The sequence below is a fragment of the Bombyx mori genome, chromosome 8, assembly GCF_030269925.1.
Source record: "Bombyx mori chromosome 8, ASM3026992v2".
Taxonomy (NCBI): Eukaryota; Metazoa; Arthropoda; class Insecta; order Lepidoptera; family Bombycidae; genus Bombyx; species Bombyx mori.
In genome coordinates, this window is record NC_085114.1 from 4,636,374 (window position 1) to 4,657,953 (window position 21,580).

General features: G+C 36.1%; 1 protein-coding gene across 5 annotated transcripts in view; it reads right to left on the bottom strand.

Annotated features, from left to right (window-relative positions):
• Window positions 1-21,580, bottom strand: part of LOC101737716 (POU domain, class 6, transcription factor 2) — a 204,219-nt gene that overhangs the window by 140,843 nt on the left and 41,796 nt on the right. For all 5 annotated transcript variants that reach the window (XM_038012279.2, XM_038012283.2, XM_038012280.2 and 2 more), the window contains exon 3: window positions 7,434-7,531. In XM_038012279.2, the coding sequence (XP_037868207.1) occupies window positions 7,434-7,508 (75 nt within the window). In that variant the 5' untranslated portion in view covers window positions 7,509-7,531. The remainder of the gene's footprint in view (window positions 1-7,433; window positions 7,532-21,580) is intronic.

Sequence of the window (21,580 nt, forward strand, 5' to 3'; positions counted from 1 at the left end):
GGCTCATCTGAAGCTAAGTGGTTGTCGGAGCCCTTACCCAACGCAACGTGAATGCCGCTAGTTAAAGGTAGGTAGGGCGTTTTGCCAGGCCCTTCCCCAGATAGGTGCCACCACAATTCTTTTTCTTTTATTGCCCTTGTAGGCAAACGAGCATACGGTCCACCTGATGGTGAGTGGTTCCCGTCGCCCATGGACGTCAGCAATCCCTGGCGGGAGAGCTAAGCCGCTGCCTACCATTAGGCACTATTCACAATACTCTCCTGTTCCTACCGCAAGACTTCAACCCCAAGCACAAGGTTAGTTAGTGGCAGGGTTAATTTTGTGATATCTATAAAACCGGGCAGCTATTTAATATAAAGCCTAAAAGCTCGTTTCGTAATCAAAATAACTAATCACGACTTAGTGGTTACGTCACGATTCGTCATCGCGCGAAGACAGTCGTAAGTGCCACTGCAAAAGTTAAACGAACACCGTTACGCAACGATCGATGCAACTGTAAAATGAACTGCAAGAATATAATTTAATCACAGAATCTATATATTAATACGTGAAGCTAAACTTTGTATCGCTTTTTACGAAAATTGCGCGGACGGAGGAGTATGAAATTCCCACACTTATAGAGAATATAGTGAAGAATGCTAATATTTTTTTTATTATGCATTAAAAAGACATTATATCAATAAAGAAAACATCACACACACTATCATGTATTTGACACAACACCTACGTATAAATATACTCTTTATTTATTGTCAACTGTGAAACTTTTGTTATTCTTTAAAGTCTGTGGTCAAATTGAGAATAGATTAATATTTTTTGTCTTAAATATTATTTATCTATAACGTAGTTTTGGCGGAATCTGTATTATATAGAATATATTCGGAAACTGTAATTTATTATTGATTTCTCCACTGTTTAATGGATGTTATTATACATATAAACCTTCCTCTTCAATCACTTTATCTATTAAAGAAACCGCATCAAAATCCGTTGCGTAGTTTTGAAGATTTAAGCATACATAGGAACAGACAGACATAGGGACAGAGAAAGCGACTTTGTTTTATACTATGTAGTGAAGTAAAATAGTGTTTGACAATTGAACCATAATAATTGTAATTTTTTTATTTTAAATTAATTATAATCGAATTTCGACTACTGCGGGGACCACTAGTTTTATATAAAAACATGCGTTTCTAAAACAAAGCTACAGTGAGATCTGAACTTTAGCGCATTAGGTCCGCCCGGACGTTAGAATCATGTGCTAATTACGCAGGGCTGGCGACGCGAGACTGACAAACGACTCTTATCAATCACGTTTGTCCTAAGCGGCCGGCCGCACCACAACCCTACACTTCGAAGTTGATGCAAAGGAATTTGAACCTTACTCCCGTAAAGCTCAATGTATATTATTTTTAATAAATACGAAGTTCAAATTAGCCGGTTGACAACCAAGTAGGTATTTGATGCTTTACCATCAATTTGCCCACTGAGTTTCTCGCTGGATCTTCAGAGTGGGTCGCGTTTTCGATCCGGTGGTAGATTCTGCGAAGCACTGCTCTTGCTAGGGACAGTGTTAGCATCACACCCGGTTTGAGCCCCGTGAGCTCACCTACACGTCAAGGAGTAGCTGATATAGCCTCTCAAGGCTATAAGCATAGGTGGGAAAAAAAAAGAAAAAAAAAATCATTTAGTCAATATTTTCGATGAGTGAAAGTTTCCTTGTCTGAGCTGTGGTCTAATTTTTTAAAGTCAATTTAACTTGAAAAGGCTCATTCGCTTCCTTGTCTGTTTGTTTATGACTATGACAGATACATCAGCATAGGCTGGATGGAACGATGTAACCTAACAAATATTTTAACCGCATTTCCCTTTCTGATGAGCTAGAGATTTCAAATTTCGAAATAAGCTCAAAATCGAGAGCCATTGTAAAAGAAAAGTATGAAGTTTTTTTTTTTTCGTAAGATGGAAAATGTGAACAATCGGAAACGTCTTTTTTAACGGGTTTTTTTACTACCAAAGAGACCAATTGCGTGCAATATGACTGCTACCAAAACGCTAGCAATTGAGTCAAAACATTTTATGTTCATATTTATACTATATCTTAGGAAAAATCAGAAGTTTCTTTCCTTTAAATAAATATCCCAAAAAATAGCTGCGTAACTAGGATCCTATACATTATGATTAAGTGCTAAGATCGCCGTCACCTACTCATAAAATACACAAACTTTTATTACAGTTTTATAAATATACATCTATAGTATATATAATTTATAAAATTAAATTATTTCACATTCGGTCACTACTACTGTGCTTAAATGCATCACTACGTAATGTTGATTAATACATTCGTAGTATGCGGTCTGCCGAAAAGCATTTATATTGCCAACCCTAACCCGACAGTATCGTTGAGCGATTTTCTTCTCTATGTCCAAGCGCCTGAAGCTATAATCGTTTGCGAGCTCAATGTTTTTTGAAGGTCACCACACCACAATAACGTTCTTCGCTCGCTCGCTCTTAAGAATAACAATGATTTTGGATGTACAAGTAATAACATTTCGGTGTGATTTTGTTTAGGCTAATCTGTGTTTATAATAACCGTATTTTTCGGGTTTATTGAAAGCATTAACGAAAACTCTATTTCACGTGTGAAAGATAAACAGAACTGGTTACCTACTATATTATTGTATGACAGACGTTGGTTCAACGGTCTTTATTACATGTATTACTATGAATGTATATCAAAGCACAAAAACGTTATTAAAAGGCCTATATGGTCACAAATTTTCTTTTAAATTTATTAATATCGGGTGGATATCTTACATTTTATCTTTGCAGCATAGAATATTTTTGCACCCAATACTCAAGGGACATTTTAAAGGAAATGTACTCTCAATATTCACATGAATGTAGTTAATAATCGCGCTAACGAAATCCATTAAAATAAGCTCTGACAAAAAATCTACCCAAAGCTTCCACTACAACTTTTGTAATTTACAAGCCAATTTAAATAAAAAATGGTTTCGCCCCGCACCGCCACCCCTTAATTAGGATATTCTGCATTTTTTAATGACAATAAATAAGTTTGTTAACGACAACAACATTTACTTAGATTGTGTATATAAAAGATACAGTCGTCTCCGGAATCCTTGGTCTGATGAACGGTTAACTTTTTACGTAGACCGTTCGTAGGTTTGTACTAGAAAAAAATCCTAGAGTTTGAAGTCTTAAGGTTACCTACTTAATTTCAATAATTAATTTTAATTGTGTTTTATTTTTCAATTTTTTAAATCGACAATATATTTTTTTACTGGAGTACGAAAATATCCTTTTGATGTGACTACATACTTTATGCTACAAAATTCTATTCGTATTTAGAACTAGCGACCCGCCCTCGCTTCGCTTCGGAAACATTAAATTTTTTTATTGATAGGCGAAGCCCGCGGTACGACAATAACTGCGGGTGACGCCGCGGGGCAAAGCTAGTCTTAAAAATGTTACTCCTTATATCATCAGCTACCTATTAGTGAAAATCTCATCAAAGTCGGTCCAGCCGTTCCAGAGATTAGCCGGAACAAACAGACAGACAGACAAAAATTGTAAAAAATGTTATTTTGGTGTATGTAGGTACCGTGTATATATTCATATGCATGTAGTAAAAAGCGGTTATTTCAATACTACAAACAGACACTCTAATTTTATTTATATGTATAGATTAAGAATTAAGAAGTACAAAAGTCAGCGTAGATTAGCGGTTACGATACGAATTCGCTGTAACTGACCGTCGAACACTCAAATACCGATACAAAGCATACGGACTCGAACCCTTCGGCTCATACATATAAAATTTAATTAATAAAACCGAATACCTTGTCTATTACCTGTTCAAAGCAAGCGGATACAAATTGAACGAGAATCGAGCACCGATAGCGTGCCTCACAAAAAGCCTGTTGGCTAATGAAAAAAACTATACGCAGTCAATATTTGATGAGAGCCAATTTAAATGTTCGTCCACTTGTAGACATCGCGTAGTTCGATTCCGCGTCCCGGCGTGGTCTATACGTGCTCGGGGGAGTGGGGCCGTCGATTTCCCGAAAAAAGAAAGACAAAAACACGTGCACGCCGAACGCGGCACACACGTGTGTGCGTGCGGAAAAAATGCAGATATAATGCAAGTAATAATAATAATAATAGGTGATCGGGAGGCCGCGCGACCGCCCGCCCCCACACAATTTTCATTCAAATGTGCTTCGTTTTAACAATTTTTTTTTTCAGACGCCCCCATATTTTTTCAGGATTTTTCCATTAACATCGCGACTGTCCGGTAGGTTCTCTGTTGTCCACAGAGCAGAAGATTCAGTAATCTACGTGCGTGCCGCTCGGTTAGACCTGAATTTACAATCTGGATCAATGATGAAAAAACATTTAAAAATACTGATATTTTGATAAACAATTTCTTTACTTAATTTTCATCATTTCAAAATGTTATCCATAGATTTACTGCTTATAAGTTAATTATTATAATTATCTATGAATCTCTGGATCTATGGAGGGCATTCAGTACTCCGTTCTAAGGATAGTGCTTGCTACCTACCACTATAGCGGAGCTCATCCCTACCACTTGGAACCGCTGCGTATATTCTTGAAAAGTATCGTCAGAGGAATGCACCAGTTCACAGTATCCTTGGGATTGCAGCATGCTCAAACGACAACCACTAAGCAACAACTGGGCCTTTAGCTCGTCTGTCTATTGAGGCTCTAAGAAAAAACCTGATCGATTTTTTTAATACTATTTCAACAAGTATTTTCGTGTAAAATGCCCTTTATTATCTTCAAATAACTTCACCCGAATCACTCCATATCTTAAAGACTACATGAAATGTATATAGGGGTTTCGTAAAAAAAAAATTAAGAACTTGTACGCCAAAACTTCAGAAAGCGTTCTTGATGATGCTTGGCCTCAATTTAAATTTTAAGAAATAATTTATTTATTTTATTTAAAAAAAAATATCCCGTTACCGAAAACATCGCCCCAAAATTATTAACAAAGATTTTTGTGTGACAGCATAATAAACTACTAAAATTAATTCGAAAGAATGATGAATAATTCTTAATTTGTTTCAAGAACGAAATGATGCACGTGCATAATGAAACATGGATTAAGTTACAAAAGCAATAACTTATTAAAACGAGCATCCGAATTTTAGAATACGAACGTTATTAATTCGGTACAACTGCGAAACAAAATTAAAAATATTACGTAACGGGAACCGGAGCGGAGGCCGGATCGGACACGACACGAGAACGTATCCCGAGACACGTACAACATGACATTCAATTTAAACTCGCACCGCCAGGACTGTTCGTTCAATAATTAACATAATGTACTTTTTCTTCGTTTTTTCACTTCCCCGTTTGACACTCCATCACTCATGGAAATTCCATTTTCAATGCTGCTGTGCGAGGGTAGGGGCGCGGGGTGGTCTTTGCATCCGCGCAATGGACATGGCGGTTTTGGGGAGAAAGGGTGGACGAAAAAAAGATTGTTAAAAAGGCTGGGCCCCGCGTAGCGGTGTGTGAGTGCGTGCGGGTAAAAAAAGCGCTCACTAATCGATACTATAGATTTCTGAGGCATGTAGGTTGAGGTACGCGATTGGTTGGTGGGATTTTTCCGCGGAGAGCTAACGAACCGGCAAATGTTTAGTCTCGGCGAGGACCTTTTGAGCTCGGGGAATGCGTGTCGTCTTTTTATGTTGAGACCGCTTTCAGCACTTGAGAGTTGGTCACACCAACTTTGTCTGAGTTTTGTTTTCCGTGAAAAATGTCACGAGGCGTTTCTGTGGTGCATGTCTGCGTGATTGAAAATGAGGGTATTCATTTGAGGTTTCAATTAAGGTATTTCTTTGAAATGCTTAAACACGTAAAGTGATTATTTTGTTTTTTCATTTATTTATATTAGAGAAAATTTCTAACATATCCATACGAACTCGAAAAGTAATTACGAAGAAATTGTATAATTTATTTCTGAGGTTCTTTACAAAGAGAATAGCTTTAAAGGCAACGGTTCCTAATCACAAGAGTTTTTATTTTTCGTAAAATTATAGACCAAAAAGTTGATTGGATACATTGACGACAAGATGATGTCGAAATAAATAAATAAAGACTTATTCATTCTGCTTAGCAAAGACATATGTTATTATTTCCGATCTATAGTATATAGGTATGTATAGGTTGTGCATTTACCACAAAAATAGGCAGCGAATAAATATTTCAACGTGAAAAAAGAGAACACTTGTATTTGTTTGTTAATTTGTAATAATTATAAAATTCGATTTAAAAAAATCGAGTCACTGTGTATACTAGCAGTAAATATTATCCTTGTAACCTGGCCGTATCATTAAAAGTATTTTTTATAATGGTGTTTTTACAGTAATAATGAAGCCCAAAAACTAAAATCCTCATCGACTCGATAATAGAAATGAAATTTAATTAAGATCCTGGTTTTTTTTTCAACGCCAATCATGTCTCGGTTTTTATGACCGCAAGTTCCACATGACATTTTCTATAATATTTATTTTACATTTTTATCAAAGAGCTACCTTTAATTAAAAAAATATTTGAACGGCATACGATCTACACAAGCAGTATTTGTTGCACGGATGTGGTGGACCTAAAATTCACTCGTCACATGGATCTATCGTGACTTAAATACTAATTAATATGATTGTTTTAATATAATATTATTTCGTACCTAAATCCACCTAGTGACATGAATGAAACTCGATAACAGTCTAAAATTCTGGAGATAAGTTAAAGAGCTTATTAATATAAACGGTGTTTAATAGATACTAAAATATTTTTTATAAAATTAAATGTATCTTTTTTTTGGTAATTTTAAGTATGTTTCAATGATACTACGTACACATATTATGGACTTGTTGTTGTTGTCTGAAATAAAATCATTCATACTTTCATTCACTCATTCATTCATAATACCCCTTAACTGAAAGTAATAAATTTTATAATTCACTATAATGTATTTTTAAAACATTCCAGAAACAGAAGAAAAAAATGCTGATCTCGCCTTTAAACAAAAATAGAAAACATGACATTTTTGTACAACAATAATATGATTTCCTTGAACTTTAATACTTTGTATTGCCTCCACGTGTCGTATTGCCTACTGAGTTCATGGGCTTCGGCATGCTGTACACCAAGTTTCTTACACGATTTTGGTAAATAGTCTCCGCGTGTCCTCTGTGAGAGCAATTTAGAGCTCACGATATGTATGTACCTACGTCAATAACAAAACAATGAATTCTATTTACGAAATTTCGAATTCTCTTGTTATTAATTTAACAGGATTTCGTCCAATTTCGTTGTTGTGAAGCAACACTTTGTTTGTAGGTGTTACTAATGAAGACGCAGTCACTCACCTCATTCTTGAGGTTGATGGGCTCTTGCTGCGGCCGGGGCGGCGAGTGCCGACCCGCCTCCGCGCCCTCCAACATATCAGCCTCGCATCCCGACTCGTCTGTAACAAATAACATTTATTACACAACATTCTGTATTGTTTATTTTTTTATTGCTTAGATTTATTTATTTATAACTTCTTATACTATAAAGTATAAAGGCGGACTTAATGCCATAGGCATTCTCTAACAGTCTACCTTAGGGGAGTGCAGAGATGAAGCTTGGTAGGTGTAGTGTGAAGGTGATATTACTTAAACATAATATGTGTATATATAACATACATAATATTTATAGATACAAATACTCGTACTTAAATAAATACATATACATAAATATATACACATAAAAACATATATAAACAAATAATAATAATAAAATAAAATAATAGATTAATTGATGTTAACAATCGAAAGTTTCAAGCAAACTTTTAGAAAAGATTAAACATTTATATTCGGTTGCTTTGGGCGTCCGGGAAAATATACGAATATTACTCGCAAAATAACTGGATCGGGTGATTTTTTTTATTGCTTAGATGGGTGGACGAGCTCACAGCCCTGTAAGTTAAATGGTTACCGGATTCTATAGACATCTACAACGTAAATACAGCCACCCACCCACCTTGAGATATGAGATCTAAGGTCTCAGTATAACAACAACGGCTGTCCCACCCTTCGAACCGAAACGCATTACTGGTTCACGGCAGAAATAGGCAGGATGGTAGTACCTACCCGTGCGGACTCACAAGAAGTCCTACCACCAACAAAACCAGTGATTTTGAAACGACACAAGACGTTTTTTTTACCTACTTTAAGCACTTAAATAAGAAATGTATTTTCATAATTTGCCCGATCAATGTAAAAAAAAATCGTTCATTAAAAAAAAAAACCCTTTATTTTACCTCATTTTACATCACTATTATCATTTCCCTTCATCGGGTTTTGGCTACATTTGTCTAAAAACTCTTTCATTGATATCTATTTATAGTGATGCTCACGTTGATTCAGACCAAATTCATTTCATTACCACACAATCCCGGGCGGATTATTATTGTTTTCTTCTCGACTTGTTTCCATCCACATGCATATTCATCACGTCCAAACGACGTTAGACTTCTGCTCATAATTTCATCGTTGCATTTGACGATAAAACGAGACTCTTAAATGTCTGATGTTGACGAATTCAGAGCGATATGACAGAAAACAATATTAAAATAAATATTTATCGATTTAGAAAATTAATATTTTCCTATCACTACTTTTACTTACTTCTTATTTACTAGTGGTGGGACCTCTTGTGAATCCGCACGGGTAGGTACCACTACCCCGCCTATTTCTACCGTGAAGCAGCAATGCGTTTCGGTTTGAAGGGTTGGGTAGCCGTTGTAACTATACTAGAGATCTTAGAATTTATATCTCAAGGTGGGTGGGGCATTTAGGTTGTAGATGTCTATGGGCTCCGGTGACCTCTTCACAACAGGTGGGCTGTGTGAGCTGCAAATTTAAGCAATAAAAAAAAACTGACATACTCTTACTTCATCTACTACACGTGTTTCATATTTCTTTCAATTACAAACAATACTGTTAATACACCCTCTAGCGTGCAATTCTCGGGAATTGAAAATATTACGTAGCTCCGAAAATGTGAGTCCTCACATTCGCGGAGATTTACACGTCTTAAGACGTTCCGTGCTTGAGTCGGGCCCGACCTACCCCAACACGGCGGTCGCGTTAGGTCAAGAACCAGGATTACAGAGAACCGCCGGTTCTTGTCTGACCTTTTTCATTTGTTTTCTTTGCGGGTCACATGGTTGCCCGGTTTGTAATTCGATGTTATTGTACAAAGAATGCTCTACTTTAGAATTGTTTATGTGTCATTTAGTTTTATTGAGCGGTGAGGCTTAAACTACCAGATATCGTGTTTTATATTCCATTTTATCATTACGTTTGTTAGTAAGTCCGTATGGAAAAATAATCTTATTTAGTTGAATTTGAGATTGTTAAAATTTATTCGTCACGTAACTAATTCTTAACTGACGTCTTCATTGTAAGTACGCTGTAGGAAATATACCTTCAATAATTTTTGTTCGTCCAATGGTTGCTCGAAAGAGATCGAAGGTAATGCTGTCAATTTTATAAGCTTAGTATATTTCCTATACATCAGCGCTCTATGCTGTATCCCAACTTTTATACGAATGTGTATAATGTGCGTAATGTACCTACTTAGTACTTATAATGAATTTTAAAAGATTTATTATATTAATCAAGTTCGTATGATTTGAATGCATTAACGTGTTTGCTTATAATGATTTAATATAAAATCATTATTGCGTCATACTTTTATTTTTATATTAATCTATCCAAATAATAAGATGTTAACTATTTCAGATTAAGAATTTAGAAAAAATACAAAATAATCAAGAGGCAACTGTTACGTAATAACAAACCATTCAAAAATTTATTTCTAGTTTAACCTGTCTGTTCCAATCTACCTTATTCAACGAAGTTCAATCTTATCGTCCAACATGAGAACACTTGTATCGTACTGGCCAAGCGAATTTAAACCTTATTGCCACTACAAACTAAGACACCACCAATCATTGTTCCGCAAATAGCCTAGGCCGGACTAAGCAACACGAGCCGATGCCAAAACCTAGCACCCGTCGAATATGATTGCTCCTAATGCGGCCGGGTGCAGGAGGGGCGGGGGGTTGGGGAGAGGGGGCCCGTCGCTGTTCCTGACCGAGCAGTAAGTCTGGCTTAATCCTATCGGAAACGCTGGCCCCCAATGAAGATTCGAATCGAACGCACGCAAGACACTATCCCGGGATACGTCTCGTAGTTTTTAGGTATACATAAAATATATTTCATTAAAAAAATAATTCAAATTAAGATAGATTAATTACAAACGTCCCAAAGATTATAATTATTAAAATAAACGTAACACTTAAACTCGTGAAGATAATTGTCTTCAGAGATATTTACAGCGAAATAAGCGCATAAAATCACAGATCAGGTGTGGGGCTGCAGTGACCAGGCTTCGAAGGAAACTCAACTGGAGATCAAAAAGTGACAAATACGGAATCGGAATAATTAAACTCGTGAAGATAGTTTTCTTCAAACATATTCACCGTGAAACAGTCACATAAAAATCACACCTCGTAAAGACAATAAAAAAAATTAGCGTGAGTAGGTACGAAATGTATTAATTGAAATTGAATATGCAATTTCGAAAAGGTCACATCTCTGAAAATGTAAAATGTTCGGGAAATGAAAAAAAAAAAACTGATTATTTTCTAAAGCAGTGTAAAATTTAAAATATTAACTTTTAAGATATATTTTAGTGTTAATTAGCAATTGAAAATTATTGGAATTATTATAAAATGGGTGTAGGTAAGCCTCAAGACTACATGTATATGAAAAAACGTATTTGACAAAATATGCGACATGTGCCCTTTTCGAAATTGCATATTCAATTAGTTTAAACGCTAATTTAAACAACTAGAAAACGTTCTCAACCCTTACAATTCTGGATCAAAACGACCAACTTACAAAATAGATTTGTGTAACTTTTCTTTGAGTCTTCATTAGACACTTCTGATCCTGACGTTTATCGAAGTAGTTTGTTTTGGTTCGAGTTTATTAAAAGTTCTGTATTTATTGCGCGAGACCTGAGTCGACGAGTACGTACTTAATTAATCTTAACAATCGAAAGTTTCAAGCAAACTTCTAGAAAAGATTAAACATTTATATTCTGTTGCTTTGGGCGTTCGGGAAAATATACGAATATTAGTCGCAAAATAACTGGATCGGGTGAATTTTTTTTTATTGCTTATATGGGTGGACGAGCTTACAGCCCACCTGCTGTTAAGTGGTTACTGGAGCCCATAGACATCTACAACGTAAATGCGCCATCCACCTTGAGATATAAGTTCTAAGATCTCAAGTATAGTTACAACGGCTGCCCACCCTTCAAACCGAAACGCATTACTGCTTCACGGCAGAAATTGGCGGGGTCGTGGTACCTACCCGTGCGGGCTCACAAAAGGTCCTACCACCAGTCTTTATATATATACGTACGTACTTACAGTATATTTACGTATTTCCCTTAAAACTAACAAGATAATATTTCGAAAGGACAACTTTGATCACATTTTCTTACTTTGCTTGTAACTTTGAATCCATGTTATAAAAATATGGTATTCTATGTGTAGACAACTCGGGACAGGTCGTGATCCTGACTCGCTGAATCTTCTCAGTGAGTCGCGATTTCGATCCGGTAGTAGATTCAGCGAAGCGCTGCTTTTGTTAGGGTAATGGCTTAGCAGTGCTCTTAGGTAGAGCCCTTTGGGCTACTAGTGGTAGGGAATGCCAAATGTGGAACAATGTCAATAAAAGATGATGACATTAAGTAATGCTAAACTGGTATTCCTCATAGTCTAAAACACTTATTAAACAAAATTCCATTCATAATTTAAAAAAAACACTCGCTTTTTTTTATGTTTATTTGGTTCGAACTTTTGTTATAAATTCTGCGCGTTATTTGTCGTTTCTTGTTTTCAAAACGATCAATATAATATAGTTACAATTCAAACAAGTAGCATTGACGTCAAATATCTCCAGATATATCCCTCGATCCGCCTTACCCTGTAGTCTGTATCCGGCCGACTAGAGGAGGGGGAACATTACAAATTAATAGCACAAAGACCGGCCACAGATCGCCGCAGCTAAAATTTACAGACCCAAGGCTGCTGTATAAAGACGATATATTATTACACAAACATACTGTCTCGTGATGCGCTATTGTAGAAAACGTTTCTCGATTTTACTTTAAATGTAATTACTTTCATTCTGACAAAGATAATAGAACGTGAATCTTGTGATGCAATAATAATTGATAAATCGTAAAAAAATTATGAAGGCTTTCAAATCACTTTATATATTTTGTTATTCCGGTCTATGTACTATAAGACCTAAATTAGCCTTTTGTAAAATTAAGTAGTGTTTTATAAATATTAACCGTATTATTTTTTCAAAAACCTACACTCAATACTATACCAATTACATAACTTAACTAACACTGTAAAAACTGAGACTTAGGACTCATGCCTCAAGATGGGCGGTGGCATTAACGTGGTTTATGTCCAAGGGCTCCGGTGACCACTTAACACCGGATGCTCCGTGAGCTCGGCCTCCCAACTTAGCAAAAATAATAATTAACAAAACATACACACTGTTATTATCTTTCATTTAACGTTTGTGAAATACAACAAGGTAAATACTTCAAAGCTAACAAACAATCAGACGATCTCGTCTGAAAAACCGTAAAAAGCACTCTAAGCGTACAAGAATTCAAAATCAAAGAATAAAAGAATGACCGTGTCAAAATATCTCCAGCGTTTGACCCTCTAACTTACAATTTCAACCCGACGGGGGAGGCTGGACGTGAGGGGAGGATGGGGTGGAATTTCCTTAACGCGATCTGCACCATTGAAGTACCCATTGGATATACTGCATGCGTAGTTAAGAACTTCACAGTTTTGGTATTAATTTGAGTACGGGGAACTGAAATTGGTTATTCACGACGTGTTTTGTGAACATCTAAATATTTTAGTGCGGTTTTATATTACAATGCCATACACGTACTGACGATTTATATTTGTTTAGTCCATATTATATATTTTTTCAGTCAATTTATCTATACTTATATATTAATACGTGAAGCAAAAACTTTGTACGCCTTTTTACGAAAATTGCGCGGACGGAGGAGAATGACATTTTCCACACTTAAAGAGAATACAGAGAAGGAGTGCAGAATGCTAATTTTTTTTTTTTAATTATGCATAAAAACACATTAAGTCGATAAAAAATGTATTACACACCTACCATGTATTTGACACTACGTTTATTGTCAAACTGTTGTTATTGTTTATAGTCTTTAATATTATTTGTCTATAGTGTAATCTTGGCAAAATCTGTGAGTGGAAGTATAATAAATAGTCTTTGACAATAGAACCATAATAATATACAAACTTATAATTTCAATTAATTACAGTACAGTCGAATTTCGACTACTAAGGGACCACTGGTTTAGATAAACGGGCGATTATACGATTTTATGTACGTAGTTGTTAGCGTTACATTGTTTTTTAACAGCGTGAGTAACACAAGCGTCACTATCTATATATTAATACGTGAAGCATGCAGCAAATGTTGTATCCCTTTTTACGAAAATTGCGCGGACGGAGGAGTATGAAATTTTCCACACTTATAAAGAATATAGAGAAGAAGTGCACAATGCTAATATTTTTTTTAAATAATGCATAAAAGATACATTAAATCAATAAAGAAAACATTACACATACTACATACCATGTATTTGACGCACACACGCTTGCATACTATTTATTGTCAAACTTTTGTTCTTGACGTCTGTTGTCAAATTGAGAATAGATTATAATAATATGTTGTTTGTCTTTGTTAATATTCTTTATAGTGTAGTCTTGGCGAAATTTCTGATTATAGAAGTATAAAATACAATCATAATAGTGTACAAACTTACAATTCCAATTAGTTATAGTCGAATTTCGACTACTAGTATGAAAAAATACGTAATAAAATACAACTTGTCATACATTCGCTTATTCTATTGTCTGGGTTAAAACTTATTGTTTACTTTGCTAGGGTAATCCCAAGCGATACGAACAGGAAAATGAGTGATACCATTACGGGCAAAAGATTTCCCGGCCATCTTAAGCGGGTATAGATATTTGTATTTTGTTTTATATTGTATATTATTTATAGTATGTTGTATTTGTCGATGCTCAACATAGATATAATATTGAAGTCACCATTATGACAATCAATGCCCTACCCTCAAAATAAGAATTCCGAGTAATATTATAAATGCGAAATGGAGTGTGTATTTTAGTTTTATTCGAATTTTAACTAACTATTTTTACTCAACCAATTTATGATACCTTAAGTTTTTGAATTACGTCATAGGCAAATCAAATCTACTTGAAAAGTTTATTTCATAAAATTGCTTCATCGCTGAAATACTTAGGATAGTAATATCGAAGTATGTTAGCTACATACCCTATCACCATTTTGAAATTATTAAAGATAAACAAGAGCAAGATATTATTATAATATTTATAAAAACATAGTCGTCCGTTCCATTTTAATTTATTACATACTAACGTCTGCACGGAGTTTTCGATATTAAAATACTCTATTTCTTTATTTCGTGGCTGTTTTGTGATAATAAAAATAACGGAAACTTTAGTAATGCAAATCTGATCGAATCGATCGAATTTTTGGTTATGTATTTCGATGGAATTACTTATAACAAATGTAGGTAGATATTTTACAGCGAAGTCAAAAGGAAGTTTCGAGATTATTCTTTTGGAATTTTACTTTCATTTGCCAATTGTGGAAAGGCCGAAACATCATAAAAGATGGAAACGCGTTGTCCTACATTAAAAACGTTCCAATATCATTTGCGGAGGCTTTAACGACTCGCTCTCAACAAAAGTAAGCGGACAAATTGCTTCTAAAACAACAAAAGCCGACCGGAAAAATTCACAATCGCACCGAATCATTAATCTCAGAAACAAATGGAAATCGGCCGACATCTGCTATACTCGGCTCGAAAAAAATGGCGGCTATAGTCGACAGTTGTCACGTTATTCTCGACGGGATTAATTAGAAATGCGATTAAAAGCAAACAAAACAGAGAATGGTGAACTTAAATTAATGAAAAATTACCACCCTCAGCGAGCACTCGTCAACTCTTTTTTTACGGGGTCGCTCCCGCGCATTAAGCGGCTTTAATTTGAATTCGGAATTAGAATTACGCGCGCTTTATAATTATTGTTTTTTTTTTCGGCCGTTGACTGTTGGTTTTTGATTGTATTAAAAAAGGTTATGTTTCGTTCAGAAATTAATTGGTTTTTACTAAATGTGTGAGGCATAAAATTTTACGAAACCGAGACGAGAGCCTCCCTTTTGATAATTTAACGTATTAATTATGTAACTCCATTATTACGTTAGATTATGGTTATAAAATTATTTTTAATTCATCATGCAATTTAGTAAAACTACGAATTAAAAAAAAAAAAAACGAAGTAATGCAATCAGCTTTACTTCGTTAAGAAATGATTACTGAAAGAGCATTTAAATTATAAAAGTCATCATTCTTAATTATTCATGAACGTAATCTCTATTATATATATACGTATATATCCATGTAATTATTTAGTATGTATTGTTTTTTGATTTAAAAAATCACTAATTAGAGATTGCTCTGTGACTTTATAGAACAATGGTAGTAAGTGATTGCGACGCGGGGGCAGTGAAATGATGCTTGTAAGTACTTTGCACTCGTCAAGTGCTTCGTCTAAGGGCTGGTTTTGTATCTAGCTCTCGTGGTCTTATTGTTTATTCGCATTATATGATTCGTGCTGTTAAGAGGATTCGGGATTTTCCCTTATTAAAAGGAAGTTATCACAAAAAAAATATGATTTGTTGCATTTATAATTTATTGAGTTATATTAATATTGGATTTTTAAGGATATCAAATTTTAAGTTTAACCAACAAATGTTTTGTCGCGACGGAGATCGAACGCACTGATTCTACTTGGAACTATAGTTATCTACTGCTTGTCATTTTTTTTTTATTGCTTAGATAGGTGGACGAGCTCACAGCCCACCTGGTGTTAAGTGGTTACTGGAGCTCATAGACATCTACGACGTAAATGCGCCACCCACCTTGAGATATCAGTTCTAAGGTCTCAGTATAGTTACAACGGCTACCCCGTCCTTCAAGCCGAAACGCATTACTGCTTCACGGCAGAAATAGGCAGGGCGATGGTACCTGCCCGCGCGGACTCACAAGAGGTCCTACCACCAGTAATTACGCAAATTATAATTTTGCTGGTTTGATTTTTAACACGATGTTATTCCTTCACCGTGGAAGTCAATCGTGAAGATATTTTGTTGAGTACGTATTTCATTAGAAAAATTGGTACCTGCCTGCGGGATTCGAACACCGGTGCATCGCTCAACACGAATGCGCCGGACGTCTTATCTTTTAGGCCACGACGACTTCTGAAAATACATAGTGAATGGGAAAATAGAGTAGGGGTATGCAGCAGTAGTAATGCAGGGCAGGGATGCGTCTTATAACACGTGCGTACCTATGTGTCTATAGTGCCTTATATTTTTGATATGATTGTTGAGTTCTAAATTAGCTTTAGCTGATTTCAGTATGATCTATTGGAAGCATTGACCATCCGATCGTCGGAAACTCTCGGTCTATTAAGACATTACACGGCTGTCTACCTTGTAACTGGGATGTGTTCTTTGAAGATTGTACAGAGTTAGTATGTTATCCCTGCTTAACATCTAAGCTTAAGGTAGGTAAACATATAGATTCCGATGTTTGAGCTACGGTAACAACAGGTGAGGTCAGCTACCAATTGTCACGAATGAATACCAATGTAACTCTGTGACCTTGAAGCTCATAGTTGTTGGTTCATTGCTTTGATGTCTGAATCAGCTCATGTTCCATCTGAAGTTGGTTACCGGAGTCTTGAGACATTAACAACGTAAATGTCACCACACGCTTTGAGACATGAGTTCCAAATCTCGCTTCGATAGTACGACTGCCCCACCCTTCAAACAGAACGCTGCTTCGTGAGAGTTTTATGCAGGATGGTGGTACCTACCCGTGCGGGCACACAAGATAATCCTCCATCAGTAAAATATGTTTATCAATCGCTTCTTTTAGTTATTTTCGATTCTATTATTCACTTTAAATAGCAACAAAAATAACACTATTGTATTGTAACACGAAACATTAATAAAATTATATATTTTTCAATAATGTATACATTAAATACCATTAATTATGTAACCGAATAAAAATAATTGTGTTTCGATAATTTTTTCCTTTTATATTAACGTTATCGAACTTCGGTTTTTCCAGTTTTGCGATTCGTTATCGGACAATCCGTTTCCTTGGAGTTACCGGTTTACGGTTATTATTAGTATTTGCGATACATCCGGCCTTTCGTCTAGGGCTCTGATGCTTCATTGATTTAATGGCTATATATCGACGCTTGAAAGGCAAACGTGACTAAGCGACAATGCGTGAACTTTATAGTAGACTAATTTAAAGTTGAAATTAATTTAAGATATACATGAGAAATACCTGAAAAAATTCTATTTTAACGAATCTAGCTGTAGGATTGAAATAGACCTAGAAATATATTTTTTTGCGCATCGAATATGGTTATTGCCTATCATTTATGTACAAAGCAGTTATTAGCTTAGTCACGTTTGCCTTTCAAGCGTCGATGTGTATACATTTAAAGACATATATATAAGTATGTTTATCAGTCTCCGGTACCCAAGCCCACTGACTTTCTCGCCTGATCTTCTCAGTGGGCCGCGTTTCCGATCCGGTGATAGATTCTGCGAAGCACTGCTCTTGCTAGGGACAGTGTTAGCAACGCCTCCTGGTTTGAGCCCCGAGAGCACATCTACATGCTAGGATTACGCTGAGATAGCCTCTCAAGACTATCAGCTAAGGAAGGAAAAAAGGTACCTATGACACAGGGAATCCTACATTGGGGTCCGATGACCGTGCGTGTTTTGTTCTCAGATATTTATTATTATTGTTATTAAATGGCTGTTGACTTTGTCTCGGGGTCTGAAATCGATTCCCAGTCGACTGCAGCGTAGTGAGTATTGGGCTCCTCGAAGTGTTTGAGCAATATTAAGTGCATACAGCATCGGTGCTTGTATAAGGTCTTGTGTTTTGAGTTAGGCGTGTTGTTCAGATATTCTTCAACGGAAGCAACCGTCCATTGTTAAGTTACCTACTCAAAATTTAATATTTATTTTTATTTTTAATAATTATTATTATATTATAATACTTTGTGTATTAATTGTATGTATATTTACGGAGATATGTACGGAGATATGTATTCCACTGGAATGGTACACCGCGCGTAGTTCGTTTCCAAATGATTCTTGTCCACCTGATGGTTGTCTGGAAGAGATCGCTCTTAGCGATAAGACCGCTAATTGTACTTTTTTGTGTTTAATGTATCGCACTGTTTATTTGTTTTTTGGTGTACAATAAAGAATACTCTCTCTCTCTCTCTCTCTCTCTCTCTCTCTCTCTCATGTAATTCGAGTCGCTATTAGAACATACACATTGTGATCACTTATTCATTTATTATAAGAAAAGTCATTGCCTCATTTCCCTTGGAACACGCTCAGAGAGAAATTTTTAATAATTAAAATTGATATACACTCGCGAGCAAAAGTTTGGAATCACTTACTTGAAATTAGTTCCGCGCGCTCTCGTGTACTAATTTTTTTTTTAATAATCATAAAAATGACATCGTTTTAAAGGTTTAATTCTTAACTTTAAATTGATACTAAATTCATTAAAATCAAGCCAGTATTTAAGAAGCTATCCCGGATTAAGTGAAGGAATAACGAAAAAGACGTGTTTCAATTGCTTGATACGTCGCGAGTTGCGACTTATTGACCCCTATAAAAGCACCTATCATCGGATTTTCTTTATCAGTTGACTTTCACACGTTGACCGGTACACATTTCCGCTAATTTTGATACTTTACCTTGTACGGCAATGGAGACAACACCTACAGAAACAGCACAAATCGTAGACCTATTGCAAGAAGGGCTCAGCCAGCGGGTTGTCACTCGTCGGCTCCACATAAGCCAGTCCTGTGTTTTGAAAGCTTACAAGCGCTTTCAGGAGACTGGTGGCTTTATCCCGAGACTAAGATCTGGACGGTGCCGGTGTACATCTGAGAGGGATGACCGTTTTATCGTGCCAACCTCTCTCCGAAATCGGCATTTACATGGTGTCAACGTCCAACAGGAGCTCCGAGATATTCGTGGGGTAGCAGCCAGCGAGTGGACACTTTGTCGACGACTCAAGCTAGCGAATCCGACTCCAAAAAGGCCTCCCACAGGCTCGAAACTCACGGTAGCTCACCGACAAGCACTCCTTCAATTTACTCGCACCCATCTTGATTGGGAGGTTGAGCAATAGAGGCAAGTCCTGTTCTCCGACGAGAGCAGGATGTGTTTGCACGGTAGCGACCGAAGAGGTCGGGTCTACAGGCGGCCTGGGGAGTGATTTGCGTAGTGCTGTTTCGCTGAAACAGTGACTTATGGGGGCGCCATTGTATGATGTGGGCCGGCATTTCCTTCGATGGTAAAACCGAACTTGTTTTCGTGCCTGTCGGGGGACGAGGAGGCGGTCTAACTTCGGACTGGTACATTTCCAATATTCTGCTGGAACATGTCCTTACCTATGCTGGATATATCGGTGATCACTTCCTCCTTATGCAGGATAACGCTCGTTGTCACACTGCCCGTGTAACAACTGTATACCTCGAAGAAGTCGGTATCGCCACATTGGACTGGCCAGCGCTCAGTCCTGACTTGAATCCCATTGAGCACGTGTGGAATGAACCGAAGAGGAAGTTTCGTTCCAGAACTCCTGCTCCTTCATGTCTGAATGAGCTGAAATCGGCGTTGATTTACGAGTGGGAAGGTATCCCACAAGAATCAATTCAGAAGCTGATCATGTCTATGAAGAATCGTCTTCGAGCAGTTATTAGGGCGAGGGAAGGGAACACAAAGTACTGATACTTAATTTTAAGGCTAAATAATTTCTTTTACTTATTAATTTTTGTTGTTTTGTTCATTCATTATTTTTCCATATTCCATTCATTGTTTTCCTACCTCTTTCACTTAATCAGGGATAGCTCCTTAACTACTGGCTCGATTTAAATGAATTTGGTATCAATTTAAAGTTCACAGCTGAACCTTTAAAATTATGTAATTTTTATGATAATTAAACATTTATTTAGTAACCAAGATCGCGCGGAACCAATTTCAAGTAAGTGATTCCAAACTTTTGCTCGCGTGTATATAAAATATGTCAAAAATATATCGTGTATTTATAGGTCAATAAGATCATAATCGCCCGGCATTAAGTTTTATCCTGATCATAAGGTTGAAATTAGAATTATCTTGCATAACGGCTGTTCTGATTTTCAAGCTGTAATCTATGACTGCTTTGCGGCATATACCTATAGACAGTTACCTACTCAGGCGGGATCAAAACAGATCACACTATCAAATAGAAGTCACTTTGAAAAATTGTGATCTTAATAATCAACCTTATGCCTCTGAAGCTTGTTCATGGGAATCGAATCTATCCTGATATGTAACAGAGGGTTGATTTTAGTTCATAATGCTTTTAATGCATAGTCTAAAATGTTCGTAAACGCATGTTAGATACATATTTACATATTTCCAAGGATATAAAAATTACTGGCCCTCCGAATTGGTACCACGATTTATGTACTCAGTAACCTTACGAGGGCACTGCACTTTTAATAAAATCTTACTAATAACCCAAACTCATTTAGTATATTCCACTAAATTCTTTTTTAATAACCAGTGGTTAATTAGTTGGTTTAAATCAAATACTATCTGGTTCCCGAGTATCTCGAATAGCCTCTTTGACTTCTAGCAAATGGCTAGGGAAAAACAAAAGTCAAATAAATTAGGAATGTAACTAATTACTAGATGATGACCGAGCTTTGCTCGGTTTTCTTTTTTATAACGCCATCTTTTTGTGTCTTTAAAGCGGTTGGTTGCCCTCAATTAAGAAAAATAGTATTATTATTCGCCAATAGATGTCGGGAAGAGTTGATTCTTGAAAGACGAATAAAACAACATTTTCTGAAAATAAATCTTAGCTAGATCGATTTATCGCCCCCGAAATCCCCTGTATACTAAATTTTATGAAAATCGTTGGAGCCGTTTCCGAGATTCAGATTATATATATAAGAATTGCTCGTTTAAAGGTATAAGATAAGATAAACGGAAGGAATACTGTCGTTTATTCTCTTTTTCTCTAGTGTCTTTGCATTTCAATGGTGTACAACCATATAATTCATTTTCATGTCCTTAAAACGTACGAACGATATGTGAAACGTATGAAATGTACGTCATCAAGACAATCCTTTGAACTTTATTTATTAATAGAGCTA